The 18,330-nt window shown below is 36.5% G+C and overlaps 2 protein-coding genes across 4 annotated transcripts in view; one reads left to right on the top strand and one right to left on the bottom strand.

Moving 5' to 3' along the window:
- M (zona pellucida domain-containing protein miniature) overlaps positions 1-18,330 on the top strand; it is a 267,575-nt gene that overhangs the window by 122,610 nt on the left and 126,635 nt on the right. The window lies entirely within an intron of this gene.
- Sol1 (CUB domain-containing protein Sol1) overlaps positions 1-18,330 on the bottom strand; it is a 232,044-nt gene that overhangs the window by 119,403 nt on the left and 94,311 nt on the right. For all 3 annotated transcript variants that reach the window (XM_077410713.1, XM_077410711.1, XM_077410712.1), the window contains exons 5-6: positions 4,212-4,368; positions 2,393-2,452 (exon numbers count right to left, since the gene is read on the bottom strand). In XM_077410713.1, coding sequence (XP_077266839.1) covers positions 2,393-2,452; positions 4,212-4,368 — 217 coding nt within the window. The remainder of the gene's footprint in view (positions 1-2,392; positions 2,453-4,211; positions 4,369-18,330) is intronic.

Genomic DNA, 18,330 nt, shown 5'->3' with positions numbered 1-18,330 from the left:
AAAGTGTTCAAAAGGGCAAAGAAAAGAGTATCCTAAAAAATAAGAAAAGATACCAAACGACTCGAGATCTTTTTTACAGAGCTTTTCGCATGCCGTTCATCAGCAGTATATGAGTGAGTCAATTTCAACAGGACTCTGCATCAACGTCTCTCAGCAGCGGGGACAATGCGGCGCGACACCAATCGTCATTACCGCTCCTCGGCAAACATTCAAACGAGTTCGTTTGATTAGTTTAATGATTCGTTTGGCTTTAGTCCTCCTTAAATGTCGAATCTCTATCTCGTGCTACTTCGACCCAAATGTTTTACCAAGCTAGCCGAACCAATCGACGCCGATTATCTATTCGTGTCGTCATCTAATCGATAAAATTCTCAGATAGCACGGAGTAACTTTTACGATTGCCGCGAGTGCAGAGAAATTTTAATCCAGAGCGATTTAAAGAGTTTGATTTCCCGCGAATCACATTCGTGTAGAGGGAATGACAAATCCAGATAACGTTCACGTATCGACGCATGTTTTCGTTGGTTAGTTATAGGTATTAATTACGGAATTAAATTTAAGAGTGGTAAATATACAAAAGTAATTGTAAGACGGAGGAACGACTTTATTTTCCCCGTAAATCTCCATTGCGTACTTAATCCGTCTGCTGGCTATTGCCAGCGTACTGACTAACGTGCACCGTTCGATCCGTATCAAATACACGAAGCTGTATATATATCGGAAGAGAAAGTTTTAAATAGAAAAGTTTTGCCTGCGCCCTCGTGATTCTGATATTCGTTATTGTGTCTCGTTAACTCTTAAAGGTTAATAACTGACAGATCATAATTACATTTACAATTAGCGCAATGGAGCTTCACCTGGTACGAATCTTTAAAATTTATCATATAGAAATCCAGAAAACGATACATGCAAAAGCTTCATGATCCGTGAGAAAAATCCTTCGAGCTTAAGTTGTTAAAAATTACACAGTGGTGACATGCAAATTCCCCTCTGCTGCTATACATAAATAATAATAGACAGACGTTCACTTCACAATATCTCCAGTTTCAATCTTACAATAGACTCCGATAAGTACTTTTCAAGTTAAAATTTAAGAAAACTTTCTGTTTTCCGTGTAAGTTCTATTTTCCAATTAAAAAATTGATTATTCGTCTTGCCTCTAACAACATAAATTAATTTATGACTTATTATCAATAATTAATTTTAAGTAAACTACAATGCTTAATATTTTTTTGCTGCAATGAGAAATATATTTTCACGATTCGTTCAATATTAAACAGATAAAGTCGCAATTACGCTGGAAAAACTAATGAAATTTGTTATCAGAGTTATAAAAATATGTCCGTCTTCAGCAGTAGTAACGATTCAAAACTCTAGTAATTCCAACTTTGGTCATTTTTTCTTAAATTGTGCGAACGGATGTTGAGTTTTTGGTGATACGTATAAGTGTGAACAAACGAGTCTTAAAGTTTTTAACAGCCCTGCGGCTTTCATTATACATGTATATCTCGTTCGAGTTGTAGGGTTATTGGTCGGGAAAATGCAGCGGAAGTTGGGAGGGAAGCTGCTGAAATATTCTGAATACACACAGCAAGTGTATAACAAAATGCTCAATATTTTTTATCAGATTAAGATTAACATAAAATGAAAACCCATCGGTAACAAGTAAATTCTCGAAACTTGTTTTAATTGCCCCATGAATAAAAAATAAATCAATATAATACGAAAACCTGTTATGTCTAAAGCTCTGCTTATCACTCAAATAGAAGTTAGCCATATCTGGACGTGTTTCTGCGTTCGTACTCCATTTATATCCTTTCGGACATCTCTCTCGCGGTTTCGGTTACACGCTGATTTCAACGCGCTGCACGAACGACAGTTTCAAAGTTTTAAATCGACAGGTCGCGCCAATGCCATCCTACCAGCCGACGGGGCTTAATGGCGCATCTTTTACATAGACGAGGCAGCCCCGGTCATACTTCGTGAAAATTCACGACTTTGATCCCTCTCGCTAAATCTCCTCAGCTTTTTCTCTTTCGTAACTTGCGGAACTCAATTTCTATCCGCGATATGCGAAGAACGTACAGGAAACTTTTTCCCACGGCTGCACCGAACGTTGCTCCCGCAAATCTATCAACTTCGAGATGCGCCGGAAGGAAAAATTTGTAAACCATTTATGACAAAAAAAAATTAAAAAAAAAACGGCGCGTTTTTTTTTTTTTTTTTTTTTTTAATAGAAAATTCCTTGAGACGACTGATGCAATCTCTAATTTGTTGCTCTGCGTTTATTTACTCTTCGTTATTGTTCGTTATTACTTTTCGTTCAATACTATGCGTATTTCATGTTTTTCATATTACGTTAGAAAATCAAAAATAAAGACGTAATACTCGCCTCAGGTCTCCTTCTTGCAGAGAAATCTCCTCAAAGACCAAACGAATTCTCTCCTTCAACCTGAAATACAATTAACCAAGTTATTCTGCGTGCGTTTTCCTAGATGGATACGTTATAACGCCACTTATTACTGTGTTAATGCTACATAACTTGCGATATTAAAACTTGCATTTTTATGAATACGAAAATATTATTACATGCATTTTTCGTCCGAGCGGTACCGTGCGGCGGTACACGCTACACGCGCGCGGTTTATCTTGTTCCCCGTGGTACTAATGAAACAAGATGGGCGAGAGCTGTAATTAATTTCATTATAAGCGCACCTAGCGTATGAATTTGTTAAAACGACGGCGACGACGGCGACGACGGCGACTGTGAACAATGTGACGGGACCAAATCTCTTTATGAAAAAAGCTTAAATGGCTAAATGACAGAAAGTGCCTTTATAGAATATAAGAATTTATAACCTAACCATAAGAAAGAAAAGCCGAAATATACGTTTCTTTCTCGGTTTCTTTACTATTTTTTTTCTCGCTGCTTTCTTTCCGTCACATTTCTTCCTCACATGTGAATAATCATTAAAAGACTCGCTTGCAATCACGGCGTGACAAAGGCCATCCAGCCATCGAGAACAGTGTGTAGTACGTTAATATAGCATAGAGCGAGTGTCATGAATACCTAGCAGATAGACTGCACGCGCGTATAATACACATACACGTATCCGCCGGCTTTATAGCGGCTGGCATAGCGGCCGACGTTGCGTTGACATAACCGTTAGACGTATAGGGTTACACACGCTACTTTGATACAATTACTGTAATTAAGCAGCAACCAACAATACTACGGAAATCACATTCGCGCATACTAGCCCGGCGCCGCGATTAAATTCATCACGATTGAGCGACGTTCTGACTCGACTCCGTTAACTATTTCCTTTGATCGCTGTACGTAGATCAGACATCCACAGAAATCAATGAACTGTGCAACGATACGTAATGTGAACTATGACGTTTATAGATATAGGAACGCGAAACTGGAAATCCTATTAGATAATTAAGTAAGCTATTAGAAATTAATGCTCTAAAATAGATTAAGAGAGAGAGAGAGAGAGAGAGAGAGAGAGAGAGAGAGAATAATATTTTCTCTTACAAGTACTTTGGCAAATTAATATTACCGCTTGTTAGTGTTTTGCCATTTAACACTGGGTTACATGGATTGCATTTTCATACGCAAGTCGCGACGAGGTCTAGCCTCGGTGTTGTTTCGTGGGACCGGCTAGAGAATAGCAACTTCCTGCGAGGGATCATGCCAAGAACTTGCTGGTTTTTCTCCCGCTAGCTGGGCGCGAGTGCAGCTTTTATGCCGCTGCGCTGCGAAACGGCTTGCGACAGAACGGACGTAAACTTTCGGCGGCCACGTAACAAGGAACCGAGATGAGGAACGAGGAAAGTTGCGAGCTGGATAGGAAGCCGGAAAATTTCTGATGATGGGATAAGCGCGGTAGTATCAAAACTCAACGTGACCTAGTATCCAAAACCAGTATGTCGAGTTTTAGCGTGGCCTGGGCGAAATTAAACCTTCTTTATTTAAACGCTATATGCGAAACAAACATGTTGAGTTCGATATGATTGAATATGCCCTTCGATATGTTAGATTGCGTGTTAATGAACTGCGAGCAGGATTACAGACTGTCGTCATTAAATGCGCTAAAGCAGCAGATATATGACGACGGCGGAGATTAGCAGCGGAGATACATTATATATGGATTAGACCCTCCGGAACAGAGCGCATGGGCTCAGGAGTAGGTCAGATTAGTTACCTTGCCCGGAAGAGGTAGGAGCACCGGATGTTCTTCGGATAGGAGGACGGGTACCGCGGCGAATAAAATCGTCCGTATTGAGGCGTCGATTGCGAACTGACAAACTCGCGGTCACACATCGTGCCGGGCACCAGCACACCGTCCATCTCGAATAAACCTGGAACAAAAAGAAGATGAGATCACGTCACGACGTCGTCGACTTTGCGATATGTCCACTTGTCCGGACGATCTTGTTTCAGTTGTCATTTTGACAAAGTTATCGCTTTTGTCCTAGTTCTTTCTGGCTTGTTAGTTCGTTCAATCCATATTGTATATCTGAGACTGTTGAAACAAAATTTGCATTTAATCAGAAAATACTTGACGGTCTGAAAAATAATCTCAAATCGTTCTTAAAAACGAAAATATGTGAGAGACATGAATAACCCATATAATAACTTTATAAATTTATATTGCAAAAATCTTGTTTTGTGACGTTTTTAACTATCTACAATTATTCAGTAGAAACCTTATACATATGTTCTATTGCAAATATAAAAAATCTTCCTAGTCTTCCTCGATCTTACTATACAATTTCTTTCGCTACTATTTCAAAAAAACTATATTGATAAATATCGGAACACGTGCAGAGCAAATTCTATTCGAAAGCTGTCTCTCGCGGAAATGGAATCGAGATGAAATAAAATTAACGATTGCTAGCGTGTCCTTAGAGCGGTGCAAATATACCTACTGAATCCGTTACGTATTGATTAACTAGTGGCGCGTCCCACACTCCTTTCAAAGGCGTCGCCCCATGGTAAAATAATTCAATTTATAACTGAGTATCGTTACTGCTTACGATTAACAAAAATGCATAACGGTACAATGCACAGAATCGAAGTTAATCCTAATCTTTTTTTTTTGTTTGTCTATCCACCCACCTCGTTATAGTTTTTGCAGAGTAGCTGCGCATGTTTCAAAATAAAACCAAAGAGCGAGCGTGTATATAACGGATATTTGTGCAATAGCGATTTCGACGTACGTTCCGAACTATGTACAAATATCTCGAGTACGCGGGTTAGCGCGATAACGACATCGGCAGAGAAATACAGTGCCGACCGATTTTGCTAAAAGCGCAGGGAATTATCACCGTTCATGCGCGTACAAAGAACTCGTACCGTTTTTAAATTCCACGATTTCTACGGGATATGTACGGGCAATTACATCGCTGGCTCGCGCAATTCAGAATACCCGAGATCGTTCTTTTGTGCTTGAAACAAAGGCGGGAGGAAAAAGCGGTAGTTTCCGGAAGATAAAAAAAAACAGACAGGAGGAGGTTGGAGAAGGTCGTCGGCCGCATCTATCTGCTAGTGAAGAGATTCCGTAAAAGAAATGTCGAATTCCAGAATGAATTAATCGTTAACACGCCCATCGGCATAGTTCTATTGTAAGTAATGCGAATAGCAGTCAAGAAGGTCCAATATACGTTTGCATTGTACTCGATCAATTATCGTGATAAATGGAGCTCCGTCGGACTTTATGATATTCAAAGACCATAATTAGATTATAAAATAATGATCTGTCGACCCCCTCGAATATGCCATCGGCATTGAGATCCGAGAACTAATATATGCAAAATGAAGAATAAAATAATTTATAGATATGGAAGTAATTTTGAAGTAATTATTGAAGTATTTTTTTAAATTTTTAACGAATGAAGTCGCAGATGTTGTAAATATTTCAATATACTTCGTATTTCTTCTTGTACTGCTAGTTTCAGGATTTTACAATAGTTTACAAAATAATTATGCATAGAAGGAGCAACAAAAATATTTGTTGTTAAAAATTGTGCGAAAATAAATTGAATACATTTTTAATTCAATTACAATTAGCACAATGCTTCGCATGAAATAAAACAGCTAAAATTAATCAAAATAATTCTCCGGAGAAAGCAATTTTTATCATCGTACTGCCAGGACGAGTAGTAACGGGAGGAGATCCCCCATCTTCCCTCCGCCCTATATAGTGCACAGTAAAACACACAGGCATAGAATAAGAACAACCAAGCAATTCCATCTATCATGCGACATTAATAAGTTAATTTCGAAATATGTAAAATCTGCTTGCGTGTATTTCTGCTATATATGATTTTAAATTTTCGAATAAGACTCGATCCATTTTTCAAATTTCAGGTTTTATACACACAGACAAATTTCGGAAAAATTATTCCTATCTACGTTTCAAACTTTAATACGAAAAGACAGAAGGTCCAGAGAGTGAGACAAAAAATTAAACTACATAAATGATGCATATTCCATTCGATATTTAATTAATATATTTCATCATGCTGATAGCTTGATAATATTAATTCTCTCGGCGATGATAAATCCGAAAGAATCAAACTTGCAAAACTTTACTTTCTTCCTGAAAAAATGGTGTTCTTTTTTCGTCATAAATTAGAACCATTGATTAATTTTGTTCAGTTTTTAAATATATTTATTCTTCCGCGTTCTCATCTTCCTTTTTCTCAGAATTCAGACAAACTATTCGAAGTTTAGCGTCGATGTGTTCTGGAATAAATGTATTGTGTATGATCGACTTCACACATATACATTCATGCGTATATGCAACCTATCTCTCGTGGGGAATTGTACGTGTGCTGGACGCTTGATATCGTCTTGATATCCGACGTCACGTTGCGGTTTGCGAGACAAGTATGGTTTACATGGGATAACGAGAATAAAGATCAAAAAGGGAAAATTCAAATTTCTTTGATTTTTCACAAAAGATAAGACAGAAAAAATTATGAAAACGATAAGCAATTAAAATACTCATAAGTGATATTTGTGACTTTGCATTGGTTTTTATTTTTGAATTGCGTCTATACTTTTCCGATCGGACAATCGTATTAATTTCGTTTTATTTTTAAATTTGACCAATTTTCGGCAATGCTTTTTTATAAACCGAATTCATAGATGATAGGGTGTGCATAACGTTCTTCACGAAAATTGTAGATACATGTATAGCACGCTTGATGACGTCGGTCTTTGCTCACGGTGCAGTGTCACGTGTCAGATTGCAAGAACGTTCTGTCTTGTTACGATAGAGAGCTGCGTATTAGATGCAAGAAAAGCGAAACATCATTCTCGAGATGATAGATCTCTATATGTTTTTAACGCGTTAAACAATTCCATTTCCAATAACATTTCACAAAATGGAAGCATATAACATAGCGAAAAAACCGTAATCGCATGTTATGTACATCATACGCTACTTTTCTTTTGATAAATCAAAAGCGAAACCACAGATTATATTGTCAATATTGTGTTCGCATTATCGTTACTTTCGTTAATCTATCGAAAGAAGAATAAGATATCTGTCATATGTGATTGAAATTAACGACGTGATTTCTCGATGCACACACGCACACACACACACACACACACATGTGTTTAATGCGCGCTGTACTCTCGACATTGATTTATTTCAAATTTTTGCGTTATCGGGAAAAGCTGTGCATACGTTTGAATTATGAAACAGCTCCATTGGGATACCAGTCCCAATTACGAGTCTAGTGGCAAGTCAAAACTCTCTCAAAGTCATATCTCACGTTGGCCAGGAATTACGATCACGTATAGTTTTAAAATAGTGCACTGTTTTAATTTTCCCATGATTTTTTCTATTGTTGCATTTTTTTTACGTGATGTTACTGTACAGATTAATGTTCTTCACCGCATAAAATACCGGCATTAATATTTCTTTACTAATTATGAGATTTTTTTTCTGTACTTTTAACAATTGTAATGAACGCCGAGGTTTTTTATGCAACCACATATAATCTGCATTAAAACGTTTTTTCTAATTAATAAAGCTCAAGCAAGAATAATAAATTAAAATCCCTATGGAAAACATCGTCGATTTCCAATTTCCATAGAGCGCATTTTTATTTCCCACGCGTGCACACGCTAAGCTTCCGAGGGTGAAACCGCGTACCGACAGATCTTATCTGAATATTTTATGCACTAGCCCGCGCTGGAGGTGACAAGCATAGCCCGGTGTCGATGCATAAAATTTCACATCACATCCTCGGTCATTCGCAGGTAGAATGGAAAATGTAGATGGAAATAAAAATTCCTTGCTTGAGAGAATAACGCTGGAATTTGAGTCAGTGTTACGGAGCTTTCAGTGCACTTCGGTCAGTAAGATGCATCGAACTCTCTCTCTATGGTTGTACACACGCACACGGCAATTTTGCATAATCTTCATTTATTTATTTCGCGTATTTATTTTAACACAATGCAATCTCGACACACGTAAAAGTTATTGTAGAACATCGGCTTAAAATGATTTAGATAATATAGAAAAACTAACGTATATAATTTAGTTTCATAAGTTAATCTTATAAATCACTTTTATCAATCTAGTAATTAATGAGTCCATTTAATATTTTAATCACATCATTAATAATCTCATAATTGTCCTATGACGCATTATGAATGAGGTTGGAGCTCATAGACTCGATGTTGCCACTTCAGAAGATTAAGTTTACGAATGAAAAAATATGGAGAGACTAAGTATAGTATTTTATTGACGATCAAGTACAAAGAGGATCACTTTCACTACGGCACATTGGAGATTGTATATAGCATTTTACATTGGTATCTTACAACTACTCTCATCGCGACGTAATTCTCTTTGTGTATCGTCTTTGTGTACCGTCTTCTTGATTTCTTTATAGTCACGTGAAATTTTTCGCAAGCGCAGAGTCATTATGTACGCGCGAACGTAGAGATATATGTATATAAAGTATACACAAACCAAACTTGGAAAACATGAGAAGCTTGCACTTTCATGGTTCGCAAGCGTAACCGCGTCGAGAAATCTTGAGATTCATCGCAAGTCTCCTGTGAGGAAAATTACGGAGCATTCATCGTAACCGCTGATTCCGCTCGCGCGAGACCACGCACCGAGCTCTTTTTATAAGACCCCAAACAGTTTAGTATGGACTTAATGAGGATGGTATAAGCGCGACATTTAAATGCTTCCCGTAAATAATTTTACGCAAATAATTGGTTTTAGTTACACAAAATGTTTGCGTTTGTGAAGCCTTCGATACTCTGTTGAGAAAGTAATATAAACAATAATAATATACAATATATTTTCTCTAACATGTGCTAGGTTCATGGATCTTGCGATAGAACAATAGTAATAAAATAGTTAATAAAAAAAGTCGTTTCTTAAATTTCTTCTATTTTTTTGTAAACTAGACATCACAGACGCGCGTTTCGCGCGCGCTATTTAGCTTTAATATTACACACAACTGTCAAAATATGCTATGACAGCCACTCACGAAGTTAGCGCAGCAACAGAATCAATCAGCATCGCGGAAAAGAGCCAACAAAACACGTCGAGACTTTCGAGAAGACTTCGAGAGATGCGAGTATCGATTTAACATGCCTTTTTTTAGAAAGGAAACAGATAGAGGCTCTACAGAGCGAAGAACATTGTGTCTGTCGGATAAAAAGGTAAACAAGTACACAGGTCGCGGTACCGAGTAAAGCTTGAGACGCATTCTTGTAAACAACTCTCGCGCACCCATCCCAGTAGTAACAGGTTAAATTCACCAGTACTTTAACCCTATATTACTTATAACTTTCTCAGTGCATGTACAAACTAAGGCATATTAACAATACGAGATTTTTATTTTATTGTATTCATCAAATAAGTAAAAAAATGTATGGTACATTCCATTTAAAGTTGCATCATCAATACACAAATGTTGACATTCATTGTTCTAATTGTAAGATTTAGGTACATATTGCTGTAGGTTCAACAATATAATATTTCTCGTTATCTCCTAACTTTTCCATGTAGAAGTAGAATGTAGAACAGAGGGCAGAATAATCGACTTCCTCTTTTTATAGCTTGGCGCGGCGCGCAGCAAAGCCGACAATTCTTACAAATCGTAGCTAACAATAAGTAATTCTATTTTATTGAACTAATAAAGCGTCTTATGTAAAGAAGACTTTGAGTGCGCAATGTAGCCATGCCTTGCTTTCTGGTGGCACAAGAAGAAGCTGTCTGGCAGAGTGCAAACGCTTGCCCGGGATGATGGGTCTCGTATCTTCACCTCACTCGACTACGTCGCATATAATAGCTCTACTGATCCTCTTTCAAAGCACCATTTGCGCGATACTTCTTCCTTCGACAGTCTAGAGCCTCTTATATGCCACATTCATACTTGCTTATATGCCACTATCTTACATACATTTTTCTTCCTTCTTCTTCCATTGCTTTTCGCGCTATTGGATTGTATCATATACTCCTCGTATTGCAATTAAAAGCAAAGCTAGCAATTTGCAAATTAGAAATATATGTAGCTTGCTTATGAAAAGTCCATATTATGGTATTATACATTAAACTTTTCAACTTGAGAAATACTTAAAAAGCAGTCTTATATCTATAGATAATATCTCTTTTAAATTAGTTTCAAATATCGCGTTACCTACTTTGTAATTATGTTAAAAGATCTAGCATACCCTGGTAACAAGATTAAAGTAACGTAAAAGTGGCTTAAAATCCCTGTTACGCGCCTGACACAGAAGAAGAGACACGCTCTTGATAAAAATAAACCGAAGGGAAACCTTGATTGCGGTGACACCGTTATCTCTCAGATAAAAAATTTTCAATCGATCGATCGATGCATCATTCTGCTGTGATCGTCCTGTACGATGCACGGCTATGTACAATATCCGATACTCGACGACTCCTCTACAATAGAATTACAAAGAAAGCGGGGAATTCGATCTCTTTCTATTAGGAAGTAGCTGTTCTAAAGGAAAAAGAATTTCTCTGGACGAAAGTTACTGACAAGCGAATCGATACTTTGTTATCAGTCGAAGGATGACTCACTTTTAACTTTTATCAATTTTTTGTTTTAGGGAAGTTAATAAATGAAGAGATTTAAGATGTTGAAGATACGCATTTGTATCTAGATTTTTTAAATATATTCTGATCATTTCAATGGTTTATATTGATAGCACGATCAATGAAAAGGAGACATATGTAATCGGAAAAGAAATAATAATTATTCTGTGTGAGACATTAGTCTCTCATCAGTAGCAAAATTTAAATATCATCAAAATTAAAAAATGTAAACGTATAATATAAAAGTGTATTAATTAAATTAATAATGTTAATAATAATAATGTTCATGAGAATTAACTAACTCAATACATAGGTGTAAAGAAATAATTAAGGTAAAGCACATAATAAAAGAAGAATATTACGACGCATTATAAAAAATGCAAAAAAATAAATATTCGCAAAATACAAAACTATTATGTGTCAAATCTCTATAAAGATAAATGTTTATCGAAGTATGACAGCAAGAAGAGACGTTTCACGGTGGAATATCGATGACAACGAGACGATAGCATTTTCCGATCGATCTGCCTTCCCTTCGTCACCATTTCGCTCGTTCGACATCGATTCAATCCGTTTGAACGTACAAACGATTGAATCTTGAAAGATTTCTCTTATCAACTGGAACAAGCAAGGTTATCTCGCTCATGCGTCAGTATGCGCTCTGCCTTGTTTTCCAGAATTTACGAGCGAAAAATATATGTAAAAATACGAACAAAGAGCAATCTTTTATTCGTGCTTTGTCAACGCCCATCGCCCGACAAAGGAGGGTCCGCTATTTCATCTTCATATATATTTCTCCGTTACCGAGGAATAAAAGCATGCAGACACTTTCGCTTGACCCAGTTTTTCGCTTTGAACGAAAAAGGTACCGGTCGTGATGTCTGAGTTCTCTACACCTCGGGCGGAAAGAAGCCAACGTAATCGATACGCGGATGCTACGTTTTATTTTTCTAAGCGGATTGCATTCGGATTTTTCGGGATTCATGGACCAATAGAAAATGTCTCCTTTTTGCTATAAATTACTACTTTAAAGTTGACAGACTGTAATCTAATTAAGAGTTACAGTGAGATGCATTTCAAAACATGTATCCTTATTTTTATTTCAACATTTCATATTTTCCGTTTTCTTTTTAAATAAAAAAGCTTAATAACAGGACGCTTGTGGTTTAAAATTCGCCATATTCTTGAATTTTGCAAGTTTCCCGAATTTAATTATAATAACTTTAAGATGATAATACCTCTGTAAAACGGAACAGTGTGCAACTTGAAGCAGAAAATGTTCTACTTTACTTTAATGTTTATCAACTTTTGTCACTACGAATGCTCGCAACTTCATCTCCAGTTACACTTGTCGAGACAAAAGGCTGAAAGTTTAAAATTTTGTCTATTTGGTATGGCCGGTTTCTCTATGTTACTCAGAGAAATGACGTCAGAGAGAAAGACTTGCATTATTTTCAGAAATGTGAACATGCTCTTTTAAATTTGTTGTGGACGTTCGCTTTTGAGATGTAATAAAAATAAAAATATTCATATAATTTCTACATTTCTAATATTTACAACTCCAAAGGTTTTTGTTTAATACTGTATATAAATGCGCGCGTATATATCTCAACGAGAGCAGTCGCTATTTTTCTTCTTATTCTTTCTGTCAAGTATACGTAATCGTCGTCTTAATTCTCCACGATCGGATCGGGATTACAGGTTTAAACTACAAAAAGCGGCAGAATCGTCTATATGTGTAGCGTCCCTATAATCGGATTACTGTTACAGTCGGCTTTCGATCATTGAAAAGAAACCATCTACTCGCTTTTACGGCATTGGCCCTACTAGTGAAAGGAATATAAATCAAGTTCTTAGCGTTATTAAATTTTAAATTACAAACCTGTACACGATACGCCTCTACATCTTATATCTTATCCATTCTCATTTAATTAACGAAATGTAACTGGGAGGCTAGGTTTGTATGCGTGTTTTATACACCATGCCTGAAAACATTTTACATTCTTCAAATTATGGAGAAAAGTCAAATTAATATTTTAACATTTATCAAATTTAACGAGAATTTTTGTGACGTACGTTTTTCATATTGATATACAAAATATTTTGAAGACATAATTTAAACGAATGTCAAGTTAATAGAAATTGTTGTTAATCAAGCAAATCCAATCATCACGAGACTATTAGAGAATTTTGTGTCTTGTTATAATCAATATAATATATTAGGAATATTTAATTTCTTTAATCAGACCGCGATAAAACTACAAGGGTGACGAGTAAATATCTGAGCAAGCTTGTAATTTGGAATCCTAATAAGAATATAAAAGACGAAGTTATTTTCTCTTCTCCAGTAATCAATAGGCATCGTTTACGGAATAAGAATGACATGTAATTCCTTCCTTGAGGAGGAAAGCATTGGGGAATAGACAGGTAATTTTTCTTACGCATACGGCATTGCAGCTTTCAATTTGCATTACAAAAAAACGTACCACGTACTGCAATGAAACTGTCCCTCTCGAAAATTCTGGAAAAAAAAACGAGTATGCACAGCACGGCTAAAGAAAAACGAACAACGTGGACAACGAAAAAGAGAACGATACATGCTGCATGCGATGCAACGACGGATGAAAAACACGTGAATTCATCCACATTCATCCACGGCAATTTCGAGAGACGCTCGAAACACATCGCGGAACATACATGTCGTACGTTAAGCGGTGATATTAATTTCGTGGTCACCGAGTGCATTTTTTTCCCGCAACGAGTCCGGTTTGTACAACCTTTGTATACTGTCGGAGAGTCTCAAGTTACATTTTTTAATTGTAGTGCGGTTTCAAAGTTACTTCGAGACATAACTACGGTTTCCCTTTTTTTCACACGCCTGCGGTCCACGCGTTTTATATATAAAACCACACATTTTAAACGACGTTCACGACATAAACTTGCTCGCGATTATTTTTAAATTATATAGCGGATGCAAATTTTATGATATTGCACTTTGTACTTCGAATAATATACCTTAGCAATATAACGGATGTGGATCTTAAACCGTATTTTACAAAGTATGATATTCTGACGGAAAAAAATTTCAATGGATAAACTTTTCCTTAATATAGGTACGTTACATATTTTGCATTGTTAAAATGTATATTTAAAAAATATATATTAAACGCGCTGCAGTTGGTGACATACAAAGCAACATTCATAAAAAGTCACCAATTAATACGAGATATGCGATATTCACTAATAAAGATAATAAAATAATAATATATTATATATGTACACACATATATACATTATACATATAATATATATATGGTTGTATGTATGTATGTATATCTGTGTTTGCATATGCGTGTATGTGTGCACTCGCGCATTTGGAAAAAAATTTGGAAGAGAGCGAGAGAGGAAGAAGGAAAGGGAGGGATAGGGAAAGAAAAAAAGAGCTTATTTCGTAAAACGATAGATACTAAGATAGATGCTAAGACCGTAGCATACAAAACCATTAAATTAGTCTTTATTTAATCAATATTAATTCAAATTAAAATATTATTTATAATAATGTATAAATTGTAATATGTAATAATGTAAAAAAGCACTCTTCGAATAATGATATTTAGTGGTAATATCATTCATAATTATTAAATGTTTTATATTAATAAGTTTAATTAGATTCCTTTATTCAATTCATCCCATCAATTTATTATACTTGATTAACTCTATCAACGATACATTTAACTATACAAATTCCCGAATACGTGTTTAATCAAATATATATTATATATAATAGGCGATAATTATTAAACATATAAGTATGAATGATACTAGAATCGATAAATGTATGCAGTATGTATTGCCAAATCACTTAATTTATCGTGAAAATTAATAAGTATTTCGTAACTCATATATATCCTTACTCTATTTATAAGGTTTGTGCGTAAGTGATTATGCAAAGAAGCTGAAAAACCTGACCTTTGTCTGATCTCAACGTATCTCTCAGGCTAAATTATCGTGAGGGTATTCATCAGTAAACTCAGGTAAATAATGTCAGCATTCTACCGCGATAGTTCGCGAGACAATAATTAAGGAGAGTTATTGCTGGCCACGGCTAATTCGTGCTCGTTGATATTCGTACAATTCAGTTTCGAGTTGTTTCCTATAAATGGTTTCCCCACGAGTAAAGAGAGTGTAATACTTTTATCACCTAAAGTTCACAGACTCGAATGATCGCCTGTAACGTTAAACACGGTATAAAGCAGAACCGTGAATATAAACTGAGCTAGTCTCTGCGCGGCCTTAAACTTGTGCGTCCTCGGCACGGATTATGGAGAACGCTCGCCCCGCTCGCCTGTTTGCGAGGGCTAAAGAAAATGCTTCTTTCGACGCTTAAGCTGAATATAAATTGGAGGAGAAATGGGATGTAAAGCGCGGCGTGGACAAGAGAGATGGAAAGATGAGTAAAAGGAGAAGAAAAAAAAATGATAAGTGAGACATCGATAGCAGCGACTTTGCGCTATAGATGCGATGAAGCCCTATTTAATGGCATAAGTTATTTGAATGTATTTTTATGCGTCACGCATCAGCAATAAAAGTATAAGTGTCGAAAGCATAAGCACGGCGAAGAATGCATTATTGTTCGATACGAATCGTGTTGACGAATCGCGCGCTTTCACTGTTCGTGATGGAACGAAGATTGTCGGACGCTGGGTATTGTCGTTTATACCGAGCCACACTATCTGGGAAATGCCAGCTATGGTAGCTATCGGAAAGACACGATAAGCGGGATAATTACACCCATGCCTGATAATGGAATAACAGTGCGCCTGCTTTTACGGTAAATAACGCGAATGGCTTCGGCGCGACGGGCGCGCACGGCGAGCTGTCCCCGTAGTCGGGCCGTAATTGTAATTTGCATTGTTTAAAAGCAGATAAATAGTGGCCGTTATATACTATCGATCGACATTATTCAGAGTGCCGAAAGTATCGCGTACGTTTACAGTCTCCTCCATATGTTCGCACGAACATATTTGCGGACGTGATATCCATTATGATCGAAATTGCTGTCCGCTAGTGTTGACGAGACCAGTGTTGTGGAAGCCAGTGCAATTTTAGAACAAGCCAGTTAGTCTATACAAAACTTAATTAAATATTAGTTTTAGAATAGCTACTGTTTATCGTGTAATTGTGTATTGTTATTACCGTAGATATATCAACAAATTCCTCGATATTTAATTATCAGTATATAATTAAATTTAATTATTAATACAATTATGTATGTCCAATTTAATATTATAATTTGGAAAAATTTATATACCGCGAAGTAAAATAAAATTATTTTAAAACAAATATTTCTTTCTCTCGGCGATCGCAAACACAATAAATCATATGATATCATACACATCAAATAATAAACAAAGATAAGTATTGAATCAAGTTGTATTGAATGGTTGAAAATTAACAATGATCGATAATGCAATGCGTTTATATTAATTATGTGCCTTAAGGATATCGAAAACATTAGATACGCTTCTTTAAATTGAATAATATCTGCCTAATTGCAGTTCTGTTGACATTTTTCGTGATACGGGTCACAGCGTGCACCGCGGCACGTTTATTTGAAGCTTGCACATGCAGAGGCGCTCTGGGACAGTCAGCGGACAACAGTTACATGTGCTCAATATTTTTATTGGGCGCAAAGCATGGCACATCCGTTCGAGGACGCCGCATCGACACTAAATGCTATTTGAGAAGCGTATGAACGCGTGTGTTCACGGCAATGGTAGTTTTGCAAGGGAGGTCAATATGGGACAAATATCGCGACAGCTTTAATACATACCGCGATGTGAATTGAATGCAAGTATCACTTGGCGCGTGAGTTGACGTGAATACAAATGCAAGTGTATTTGATACTAATCTGTCTCTTATTTGCAAAAAAATCGTTAATTAGTCCTAAAGTTCATAAAACTAATATAATCCTTTGTAATGTCGAAACTGAAGATTATTCGTGCTTCAACAATAGCGCCATTCGCATTCCGATAAAATCGGTGCAGTATCGTCCTAAAATACCTAAAACGGTCAATTGGTCTCATGGCTCTCATCACCGAGCAACGGGGTCAGTATTAACTTTGAGATTTTACGCAAACAGTATTCATTGTCCCGTGGAACAATGCGGTATTATAAAGTCGCGCGCGAGTCTAAAGCATACCGTTCTAGAGACGGACGTGGATTATCTCAACTGGTATCCGACATGTCACTGATACTCGAGTAAGCGCATTTATTATAAAATTCATGTGTTGCGATAGCTCAGGAAAATTTATCGACACACACACAAACACATAATACCCTTTATATATAAAATATTCATATATTAAAATGTAATATATTGAAACATTGGGGTAAGCGCGCGCACATATAATGCAATGTTTATTTCAAATTTATCTATCTCTGTATAATCACATCTTAAATCTTCCATATCTTAAACGTGTCTCTTTAAGACCATACTCAATATACTGCACTAGCCGATGTCACTTTATTGTGTCAGAGAAGGACGAGACACTTGATATCCTATTCGATGTAATTTATGGACGCTCTAACCTACCTCAAACAAGAGAGTTAAAGAGACAGACAAAGAGATAGAGAGAGAGATAGAGAGAGAGAGAGGGGGGAAAGGAGAGCGGGGGACTTTATAATGAAATCACGTTTAATGAACATCAATGACCGAACATCAAGGTGTCGATAGCATCGTTGACGGGCTCTGTCGTCGAATTTCGAGTGTGCGGCTTAAGATCTCTCGAGGGCAAAGTTCCGAACTATACAAAGGATTTCTCCTATCCACAGGGATATATCCATCCTAAATGGGCTTTCCTACCGACTGGTCCTTCCTTATCGCAGACAATTGATAATAGGCCCGTTTTTTTTCTTGCTACCACCATTCGAACCTTCGAGCATCTCCGAATGCGAATCCAACGAAATCTTCGAAATTTATCGTCCCTTCTAACTGTTCGAACCATTCCGGTGTTCGGCGGTATGGTGTCTTGGACAGCAGTAAAATGTCTTGGAATCTAACGAACTTGTACAATTTTTTATCAATAATACTTTCTAAGGCATTACAGTTTTGTTGCAATTTAATGGATACCGTTCCTTTAAATTTTATTTTAAGATTAACAAATATGTAAAAAATTACAAAATTTCGATAATATTGTTTATTGTATTTTTTTCG

Source organism: Temnothorax americanus, unplaced genomic scaffold, assembly GCF_048541705.1.
Source record: "Temnothorax americanus isolate GAGA-0224 unplaced genomic scaffold, ASM4854170v1 Scaffold29, whole genome shotgun sequence".
NCBI classification, from domain to species: Eukaryota; Metazoa; Arthropoda; class Insecta; order Hymenoptera; family Formicidae; genus Temnothorax; species Temnothorax americanus.
The sequence above is the reverse complement of the archived record's forward strand: the minus strand, read 5'-3'. Positions and strand labels throughout refer to the sequence as shown.